At 45.5% G+C, this 10,984-nt stretch overlaps 1 protein-coding gene across 3 annotated transcripts in view; it reads left to right on the forward strand.

The window, feature by feature from the left end:
• MPPED1 (metallophosphoesterase domain containing 1) overlaps positions 1-9,945 on the forward strand; it is a 91,010-nt gene extending 81,065 nt beyond the window's left edge. For all 3 annotated transcript variants that reach the window (XM_082223303.1, XM_082223304.1, XM_082223305.1), the window contains exons 7-8: positions 3,611-3,724; positions 7,956-9,945. In XM_082223303.1, coding sequence (XP_082079429.1) covers positions 3,611-3,724; positions 7,956-8,074 — 233 coding nt within the window. In that variant the 3' untranslated portion in view covers positions 8,075-9,945. The remainder of the gene's footprint in view (positions 1-3,610; positions 3,725-7,955) is intronic.
• Positions 9,946-10,984: the final 1,039 nt, after the last annotated feature.

Here is a 10,984-nt window from a genome sequence, read left to right on the forward strand (position 1 = left end):
GGAATCTAAAGCAATCTCTAATTGTTAGCTAGGTGTAATCAATTATTCTTAGTTTGTGTAGTCAGGTGTACATAATAAGCTGCAAACATATGGGAAAGCTTCAGAAGGCTGATATTGCATGCAAACAGAAACATGTTCAACATAAATAATGCTTAATTTAATGGAGAAGTTAATTTCATGGATTTTAGTTTGCAAAGTTTTTGAAGTGGAAATACTTTTTGTCTTTACAGACAGGCTTATTTATAATTAACTATTTCCAGCCACTGAACCAGCCGTGGTTTGAGTTTCAGTCTCTGTTTGCTGCTCAGGACATTCTATATGGGAGATAGTTTTTTCCCTTATGAACTTTCCCTTCCTTGTCCTTGGCGGAAGGGTGATGCTGGTGATGTTCTGCCTCGACCGTCGGAGGCAGTGTGGCTCTGAATACCAGTTACTGGAAATCACAAGTGGGTAGGATCCTGCATGCTAGCTCCTCACAGACATCTGGTAGGCCACTGTGAGAGCAGAATACTGGAATAGATCAGCCTGCAAGACTGACTCAGCACAGCTCTTCTTATGCTCCTAGAATGGCCATTTTGTACCTTGTGCGAGAGGATTTCATGAGAAAAGCGAAATGAAAAAGAACGGTTTCTTCCACTTCCACAAGACCCTGTGCACCCTCTTGCAACAAGTGGAAGCATGAAGAATCTAATATGTATTGCAGCACTTTGCGCAAACTTTGCCTTTGATTTGAGGGTTGCTTAGATCAGGGATGTCCAACAGGTCGATCGCGATCTACTGGTAGATCCCCGTGAGGTTTTGGTAGATCGCGGTTGATCTCCAGTTCCCTTTCCTAAAACTGATTCCTGCCACGCCCCCTCGCCCCACCCTCCACTGTTGTATGATCTCTGGAAGGGAAGATGGAGCTTTCTCTGTGCAGCTGTTTTGATCCATAGCGATACTCTTCTGAGTGACTTTATCCCTTTGTCTCTATCCTTTAACTATCCCCAAAACAGAACTCCCCCCTAAAAAAGGTTAACCCCTAAAAAACCGGGGCTTTCCTCCTCCTGAAAAAAAGCTCAACAATTTTGAGCCGAACCCCTTCTGAAAGTAGATCACAGTCTCTTGAGAGTTGGCCACCCCTGTTTTAGATTATATGCCATTATTATTATTATTATTATTATTATTATTATTATATTTATTTTGCATGTTGAGCACCATATAGATAACTTTTAAAAGCTTTGCTAGTCCCAGCAGAACACAAAACTGAACAGAAGCATTTGGCATGCTGTAGGTAATGTGCACAGAATTCTGGTTAGAAACCTTCCATATGGCTGAAACTGGCAGAAAAAGCGCAAGAGCATTAAGGAGAGGCTGCTGGGTCTCAGGCTAAAGACTCACCTTTTCCAGCATCGGTTCTCACAGTGGCACACCAGATGCATATGGGAAGTCCACAAGCAGAGTCCACAGCCCTCTCCCCTCCTGCGGTTTCCAGCAACTGGTAAATGTTACACTTATGATGTTGCATGTTTTCATTTCCTTACCGTAAGGCTCCGTCACAGTAGCTCTTCAGTCTCTAGCCCAGTGTTTCCCAACCAGTGTTCCGCGGCACACTAGTGTGCCGCGGAACGTTGCCTTGTGTTCCGTGGGAGGGAGGCGGGCGAGTCAGGCGGCGAGAGGCGGGGCGGCGGCGGCGAGCACACGCGGGGCAGCGAGCTCCCTCCCTCCCACATCCCATCGCCGGCTCTGCACCAGGCGGTAGAGCTCGGCGAAGTCGCCGCGCTGGAAGGCCAGCAGCGTGCGCGCCTTGGCCAGGCTCTCGCCCGCCTGCGCCTCCAGGCACGGCGCCTCGGCGTTGGGCGGCAGCGAGCCCAGGAAGCGGCCCAGCCGGCCGGGGTCGCCCGCCTGCAGCAGCACCTCGCACACGCACGAGACCTGCTCCGCCAAGAAGCGCGGCGAGCGCGGAGGATCGGGCGCGGCGGAGGCCAGCCCCGCGCTTGGAGAGGACGCAGCAGCCGTCGCCAAACCCGATCCTTCTCCTCCTGCTCCGCCGCCGTCCTCTGGCTCTCGGCCGGGAGGAGCATGCGGCGACGGGGCGGGCGCCGAAGTTGGCAGAAGTTGGCGCGCCTCCTTGGCAGCACCTTCGTCCTCCTCCTCCTGCCTCTGCTCTCCTCCGGCGGCGGGGGTGCGCCGCCCTCCCCGGCCGGGGGGCTCGGCGGGGCCCGCAGGGAAGGAGGCCATGTTTGCGGCGCGCGGGATCGCGGCCCCCCTCGTCCGCCTCCGGCCCGCTCCCCTCCCCCTGCCGCTGCCCTAGCCGTGCGGGTCTCCTCCCCCTGCGCCGCCGTCCCCTTTCCACATCCTAGGAGCCACGGTCCGCCTTCCGCCCCCGGGCCGCGGCGCGGCTCCCAGCCCGGGCTGGCCTCCGCCTCCTGGGACATGCGCCCACCCCCACGGCCCCCCAAACTTTGGAGCAACTCTCCAGACACTTCTCCCCCACCTCGGTCTCCCTCCTTTCCACTTCTCTTCCCCCCTTCCTTCCCTCTTTCTTTCTCTTTCTCTCCCACCTGCCTTTCCTTCTATTAACTTTCCTTTCCCCTTCCCATGTAGAACAGTCCCTGCAAATAAAAACCTAGCATATTTGGAAGAGGGATGCTAGCCTAACCATTACCTTCTATGCTGTTACTATTTTTTTATTTTTTTTTACATAAGTAAAAAGTGACCTTTCCCCATCTGGCATGGTGGTGTGCCTCGAGATTTTTTTCATGAAACAAGTGTGCCTTTGCCCAAAAAAGGTTGGGAAACACTGCTCTAGCCATTGTTTTAACATAGTAAGCATCACAAAGAGGCAATAGGAACGAGAATGGAAATGAGAGGTCATTTTCTGACCTCAGCTGGCAACTCTCTCACCCTACTGAACCACAGCACTAACAACGAGTCTTTAAAAATGGCGCGCTATACTGCGGATTAAGCACTTCTATTCCGAAGATTAAAAAAGAGTAACTACAATATTCCCCACCTTGAGATAATTTTATTCTTGTCAGGAATGTTGTTAGAAATTCCAGTATATTATGCATGGGATTAGGTACTCTTTTCTTCTCGCATGGGGGCCACAATACATTAAGTCATCAAATGTCCATTTCCATTCATTTTAGGTGTTTGCCTGTACTCCATGAGAACTTGATATTAGGCACCATGGTTTGAACATAATGGCTGGTATTCAATTTATTTCACTAGGACTCAAAGCAGAAGAATAGCTGGATGCAGGAAAACAGCAGATATGTCTTAAGCTTATTAAACTATACATTTAGTTTAATATTAAACTGTACATTTGTTAACAAATATTTATTAGCATTTATTTAAAACCATATCTACCACACACACACACACACACACACACACACACACCTTTGTTGTTTGCAGTAAGATTAGTCTTAATCCCTTTTGTTTGCATAGTTTGATTATTCCGTTTTATTCAAATGCACTTTCAAAGATAATTCTTCATAGAGACACAGTCACAAGAACTAGGGAGAGAGGTTCAGTGCTGTGCATTTTTAAAATTCAGGTTATAAAATTCCTCAGATAATATCTGTTTTCTTTGTTCTTCTTTTGTACTGTATCTTTTATTCTAAAGGTTTCTTAGATTGGGTTCCTAAGAAGATGCAAAGAGTGGGCTGTGTTGAGCTGCTGAATACAGTCCAGAGGCGAGTACAGCCCCGTCTTCATGTTTTTGGACACATCCATGAAGGTCAGAAAGCCTCTTTTTGTGTATAGATTGAATTCCAGGTCAGACTTTCATTAGATTCCAGACCCCACCAAATACAAATTGAAGAGGTCCAACTTCTGTTACCATTGTCGAAGGCCTAGGTTGTAACATACTGTGTTAATCCTGATGTCACCTGAATTATGTCCACTTTAGGTCCCTAAAATTTCTAAAAGAAAAGCCATAGTACATGGATCCGGAGGAGCAACTGTCTGCTAGTTACTAAACAATGTCAGTAGTTTCCTTTTCCAGAATTGATCTGACATATTTATCTATCTTTTTCTAAAACAATAGTGCCTTTATTTTTGTTACGAACATCACATTATAAGTAATCAGTTACATGGATTCTGAAGTCAATTTATTTAACAGCACAAGCCTTTTGAAACTCAAGGAAATTTAAAAACCAATATGAAATATAGCATGGCGCTAGAATATAGAATCAGAGAATTGTAGAGTTGGAAGTCCAAGCCCCTGCAATACAGGAATCTCAACTAGATCATACAAATAAACATTTCACAACTCCCCCCAGGCACATGCATGTCAGCTCTGGAGCTGACTGCGCGTCCAGCGCTGGCTCTGCCCTGCTTATAAAACCCCAGAGCGGACTGGAGTGAAGCCTTCTCACTCATGGTTCGCTCACCTGGCCCTGGCACCAGCAACACCGCAGATTGGACAGTTTTAATAGGGGTTGGGCGGGAACCCCAACGGTCCGTGGCGCCGGGAAGGCAGGCCAGGTGCGGCAGACTAGCTTGTCTCCAGGGACTGCAAATGTCGCCCACCACCAGATGGGTGAGCAGTTATTTCCACACATGGATACTTGAGATAGACTCTCTTGCAATGTGCATAATTAGTCTTTTGTGCCAGCAAAACCAGTCAAATCAATGCTGTCACAACTTGTAGCACAAATACTAAAGGTAAAGGTAAAGGTAAAGGTACCCCTGCCCGAACGGGCCAGTCTTGACAGACTCTGGGGTTTGTGCGCCCATCTCACATCTATAGGCCGGGGGCCAGCGCTGTCCGGAGACACTTCCGGGTCACGTGGCCAGCGTGACAAAGCTGCATCTGGCGAGCCAGCGCAGCACACGGAACGCCGTTTACCTTCCCGCTGGTAAGCGGTACCTATTTATCTGCTTGCACCCGGAGGTGCTTTCGAACTGCTAGGTTGGCAGGCGCTGGGACCGAGCAGCGGGAGCGCACCCCGCCGCGGGGATTCGAACCGCCGACCTTTCGATCGGCAAGCCCTAGGCGCTGAGGCTTTAACCCACAGCGCCACCCGCGTCCCAGCACAAATACTACCCATAAATAGTCCACTACAGTGCACTGGTGAGTATGTAGTGTTTGCTTTGGCAACAGCATGATAAAGGATACAGAACATTATTTATTGCAGATGACAGGAACTTAAAGAAAACAAGTAGGAAACGGCAAGTTAGATGTTATCCTGGGACGTTCAGGTTCCTCAGGGAAGAACTCCCAAGTAAGTTCTATAGACAGCCTTAGAACAACAAGCTACTCTTTATAGTGTCTGCATGCTGTGAGCAGTAGAAATCTTCCCCCAACCAACCAAAGCTACATCTGCAGTTGTCATTTATAGAACCTTGGGGAGGAATAATAACATACTGTTCTCTCCCCTCTAAAAAAATTTTCCTATCAAAAATGTCCCACCTGAAAATATATTTTCTGCTGCTCCCCTCAAATGGTGACAGAATCACCATTATTTGAGTGCTGTTGCCAACTGCTCATTCTTCAGCCAGGGCTCAGTTTCAGTTTATTGAGGGCTGTTGAAATCCTAAATTCTCCCTCTCCCTCCCTCTCCCCCCCTCAGAGTTTCTTCGAACATTTTTCCCCATTCTTATCTCCTGCAGCTGTTCAGTCTCATCCCTTTAAAAACTGTTTAGGAAAAGCTACTGAACTTTCTAGGCAGCGCAGCTACTTAGGGGCTGAAGGATGGAGCCTGCAATGTATTCATGGCATTTCCAGCCTTTTGTTTTTTAAAGGTCTCACAAAGTGCAGGAGTATTGCCAACTTTCTCATGCTCTTGTATGTATTTATAAGCCAGGACTCGTATATGAACAAGATCTATCAACTGAACTGAACTGAACAGGTTTGCTCTTAAGAGCCCGTTCATCTTAAAGATACAGTAATGCATATCATCGTGAAGTAAGTCCATAAAGTAGAAAAGAGGCAGCGTGGAAATTGGGGTGATCTGTGTCCAGTGGGGAGTTGAGAAGAATATGGAGAAGGCTGAAGGAAAAGGAATGGAGGTGGCAATAGGAGCAAAAGGGGGCTGCAAACAAAGAGGGAGTAGGAGGCATGGAAATGCGCTTGAAGATAAAAGCAGGGACATGAAAGAGTACAAATAAAAAAGGGGGGTGTCTTCATAAGGGCTGGTGAAAAGCAAGCTTAGTAGTTGCCTGGGGTGGGAAGAGGAAGCTCTGGAATGGATGGCAGTCCAGCAACATCTGCAAGAGTGACATGCAAACAAACAGAATAGAGACAGGAGTTGCTTTGTTCCTCTTTCTCCTCCTCTTGCACCGTGCTGAGTTCAGCTAAGATTTGGCTTACTGTGTTATCTGAACCTGGGCTTTTGGCTAAAATCTCTTCTCGCTAACCACAAGCTGTAGCCAACGTTTGTGATGTGAGAAAGCTAATGTTTTGAGTCCTTAATGCCATTTAGTTCACACTGAGGGCAGGTAATGAGGAAGAAACAGGAATGTGGACTCCTCCTTCAAGCACAGTAGTAGCCTAACATCTCCATTGTTTCCTCATGCAAGAGGAATAGGAACTATTTCCTCTTCCAAAACCAGGGGTTTGGCAACTGACACGTGTTACTATTGTTCATTCCTGAGTTTAATCCAGATTTGTCCATTTATAATACAAAATGGATTTGGTTGTTTGAGCACGCAAGTGACCTTGAGGTCCTAATGTTCACCACCTGGAGGTCCAGACCTTGCTGTGACCTTCAAGCCGAAGCCAAGGACCTCCACATTATCCCTGCATGCCAAGTGGCAGTTTAGTGAGAATGGCCTCATTCACACCCTGAAGACCACAGCAGGGTCTGAGTTCCCAGGCCTTGGCAAGATGGCCTCCAGAAGAAAGCTATTGGGGCTGGGTTTCAACACAGAGCTACTTAAACCGTAGGAAACAGAATTTGAGCATAGCTCCACACGACTTCCCTGGACACCGTCCCCCTGGGTGACAGTGGCCAGTATTTTATATTGCTTCTTCTTGAAATGTTTTTGAACATTATGGAAGTTAGAATGCTGTTTGCTTATACAGTGGTGCCCCGCAAGACGAATGCCTCACAAGGCGGAAAACCCGCTAGACGAAAGAGTTTTCCGTTTTGGAGGTGCTTCGCAAAACGAATTTCCTATGGGCTTGCTTCGCAAGACGACAATGTCTTGCGAGTTCCTGCGGGGTTTTTTCCTCCCCCCCCCCCGTTTTTCTAAGCCGCTAAGCTGCTTATCAGCTGATCCGATCAGCCGATAAGCCGCTAATAGCGCTAATCCGCTAATCCGTCAATGGGCTTGCTTCGCAAGACGAAAAAACTGCTAGACGAAGAGAATCACAGAACAGATTCTTTTCGTCTTGCGAGGCACCAATGTATTCCGGTGAAGATAGATGGAGTGACATCATTCAGTAGAAAAGGGTGCTTTAGGCTTTTCAGCACGTAGTGACAAAGTCCTTGTCATGGGGTGTGATGCAATGAGGTCACCATGTAAAACACCACTGCACTTTCTGCCACCACCCAGTCTTGACTCTTTTTGAATGTCAGGACATGGCAGAACCCTAGATGTGGTCGCTGAAGCTCTTTTCCTCATGAAATGCAGAGTCAAAATACTTGAAGAATATCAGGCTAGAATTGCTGTTACTGCCTTTGCAAAACAACCACTGTTTTGAATTCCCGGATTCCCTAATGCCCTCCAGTGAAAGTTAATTTGAAGCCAAAAAAGAGAGATTATATATGGTCTGGCTGGTGGTTTTAGCTCGTGTGATTTGTACTGCATTTTATTGTGCTAGTCTTTTTGTATTTGAATCATATGCCAAGCTGGATTTTTCAGACTTAACTGTGATGGGGGGGGGGGAGAATCACAGTTATTCTGTATATTATTTATTCTGTTTTTACTTGATTTTGTTACAATGCTTGGCAAACTTGTTTGATGAGATGTCTTAACAAGTACAACTGAGTAATAATAACAACTATCTTTTTAAATTCTAGGTTACGGAGTTATGGCTGATGGAACTACCACCTACGTGAATGCTTCTGCATGTACAGTGAATTACCAGCCACTCAATCCACCTATAGTTATCGATTTGCCTACTCCAAGGAACACATGATTATCACACACAGAAGTATGAAGCCTGCAACCTGCGTAAAACATTGGCTAGCAGCACAGAGCTGCTGATGTAAAAACTAAGCATACGCTAAATTATGAACATGTTTTTCTTTTCTCTTTATGAAATAACTGGAGAGGCAAGAATGGACAGACATCAGAGGTATCTGGTATCACAGCCTTCTAGAAATACTTCAACAGATCTAACATTTCATCATTTTAAAAAGACTTTTTAATACAGAAAAGGGGTGTGCATTCCATGTTATATCAAGAGAAATCAATGCATTATGTATATTCCATGTGCTGTATTGAACTTACTAAAATGACATGACTCTTCAGCCAAGTGGTTCTTTATGAAGGTTTACAGTTTTCATGTGTGTTAAATGCTAGCATTTGCTCATTTAAACCTGGTTTCACAGGATAATCACAGTGAGGGGAAAATATAATTGTGCTAGATTATTGGGACTATTATTACAGATATAAAATGACTCCCCATGTATTTAAGAGGTCAAAAGAAGCACATTATTATGGCACATACTTTTCAAATCTATAATCTTCCAGTCTTGTAAAACCGAGTATAGGAGAATTTTAAAAATCTTCTTCCATCTGATATTAAATATGGAAAGTGATATTATGGTGGAGATTACCGAAATGCAGTATACAGCACAAAAAAATTGAAAGAGAAGTAGTTTAAATTAAATGTAAACTCAGGAATTAAAAAGCCCCCTACCCAAAAAACCCCTAATGAATTCTGCAGCTGTTAAATCTCATACAGGGCAAACCTAATCATATTTCCTTAGAAGTAAGTTCTACTGTCTGCAACCGTCTGTACAACAATGTGCAAATGCGACTTGAAATACTTGCTGCATTTTCAGCCACTACCGTGTCCATAGCCATAGCTTTTGCCCATGCAGCCCAGTTCTCAAAGGTCAATTCCACACTCACCCAAGCTGGCAAATATGCGTGCATGCAGCTGATCCAAACATGTTTAAGTACTGCGGAACAATCCACATGAGCACATCACAGGGAACATAAATGTGGATTTTAACTACTATATTACTATATAGACACATAACTTCAGGAATGTGGAGTTCAGGGTCAAATCTGAGAGAGGTACAGAATGATAACTAGACTTGTTGCTTGTTCAGTACTCAATTTGACGATTGGTTGCAATCCATGGAACATGGAGCGCAAAAAGAAGACTTGTCATTTTATGGCAACCTTATGTGTTCTGAAAGTATATATTACTGTGGATCAAATTTACTCACAAGATCGGATGTGCAGATATAACTTTGCACAGAAAGGCTACTGCAAACCGGGCTAGATGGCAGGTAGATGGCAGATATCTCTGGCCACCGTTGCGAGAAAAAGCAAAGCCACTATGACAAGTGGCCAGTTTGCACCAGCCTTTCACCACACTGTCATTCCTCCAAATGAAGGAATTCTACATTGTCAACCAAACTTTTAATGTGGCTATTTTTATAATAAACCTTTACTTAAGTTTTCTAGTGACAACCCCAGAAAATAAAATAAGCAAGCTTCCTGAAACAGATAAATGAGTCTAAAATGTTTACAATAACTCATAGCACTTCAGAAACACTTAAAAAAGGAGGTGGAGCATATTATTAAAATAAGAGGCCTTTCCTTTTTTTGCCTCAAGAACATTTCTATGTAAGTCAGGATATATTCTCTGAAGAATATTTTTCCCCCTGAGAATATTTCTTTGGAATATTGTGCATTCTTATGTATGAATGACATTAAGAAGCTTTTGAGGTCATGAAAATTTTCAGGTGTGTTGACTCATTTTGGCATAACTGGATTGTTGTTGTAATTTTCTGTCAAGCATGTTAGACAAATAAAAATCTTTTAAAGCTACTAATTGCGTGGTGTACACATAGACAGGAACAGGGCATTTCACATTCAAAATGCTGCAGTTGTGGACTCATTTTTTTTGTAAGTGTCTGCTTCGTCATACATTAGAAAACATTTACCAGCAGATCTGACAAGGCTTGGTGTGCCATTTAAGGCAAAGTGCCCCAGTCGGCCATTCTTCTTTGCTCCTGCTCTCGCTAGGCACAGCCTCCTAGTTAAATTGTTGACAACGCTACGTCATCAGTCAGTGAGCTGTCATGGACGCTTGTAGGCCTTCCTGGGCCATCTTATCCCACGAGGTCTCATGCCGTCTGAAGAACATAAGGTCCTTCCACAGAACAGGGTGTTGTTTCAACTTGGGCAGTAGTAAACTTTGAGCAGGCACTCTCTGGGGCCACCTCGCCCACATTGTCTTCCTTCGAGGAAGGGCTGCTGTGGAGCAAGGCACGGGCAACCATGGGGCCTCTTTTTGGTTGTTGGCTGGCCTAGGGTTCAAGGCACATGCTGCTGGGTTGGGAGAGGGTCTGGGCGGCAGTAGTAGCAGCTGGCGACTTGTGAGCAAGAAAAACGGTCATGGGTGGCTGGAGTAATGCCAGATGTGTCAGGGAGCACTGATTCACCCTTCATGCACATACAATCTGCCACCTGTGGCAAAGGTCTCATCTTGCCCAATGGGGCAGCCAATGGCCTTAGGTTGGGTTAATACACTACCATGATGGTGTGGCTACCACTGGAAAAAAATTTGCTTCTGTTCAGCTGGTATTAAAGGCTGCAACTATAACATACACAAGGACCTAAGCAATTGGGGACCTAAGGAATTCCTGCATTGCAGGGGTTGGACTAGGTGACCCCTGGGGTCCCTTTCAATTCCATGATTCTGTCAGTTGCCTTCTCCATACCAACCTGTCCATTCTCTGAAATCTACAGATCAGGCCCTGCTGCACGTGCTTTCGCCTGCCCATCTTATACATCTCGTAGCAGCCAGTTCCCGGAGGGCCTTCTCTGTTGCAATGCCAAACTGTTGGAATTGCCTGTCTTGTGA

This window comes from Podarcis vaucheri (genome assembly GCF_965113315.1).
Source record: "Podarcis vaucheri genome assembly, chromosome: 5".
Classification (NCBI taxonomy): domain Eukaryota; kingdom Metazoa; phylum Chordata; class Lepidosauria; order Squamata; family Lacertidae; genus Podarcis; species Podarcis vaucheri.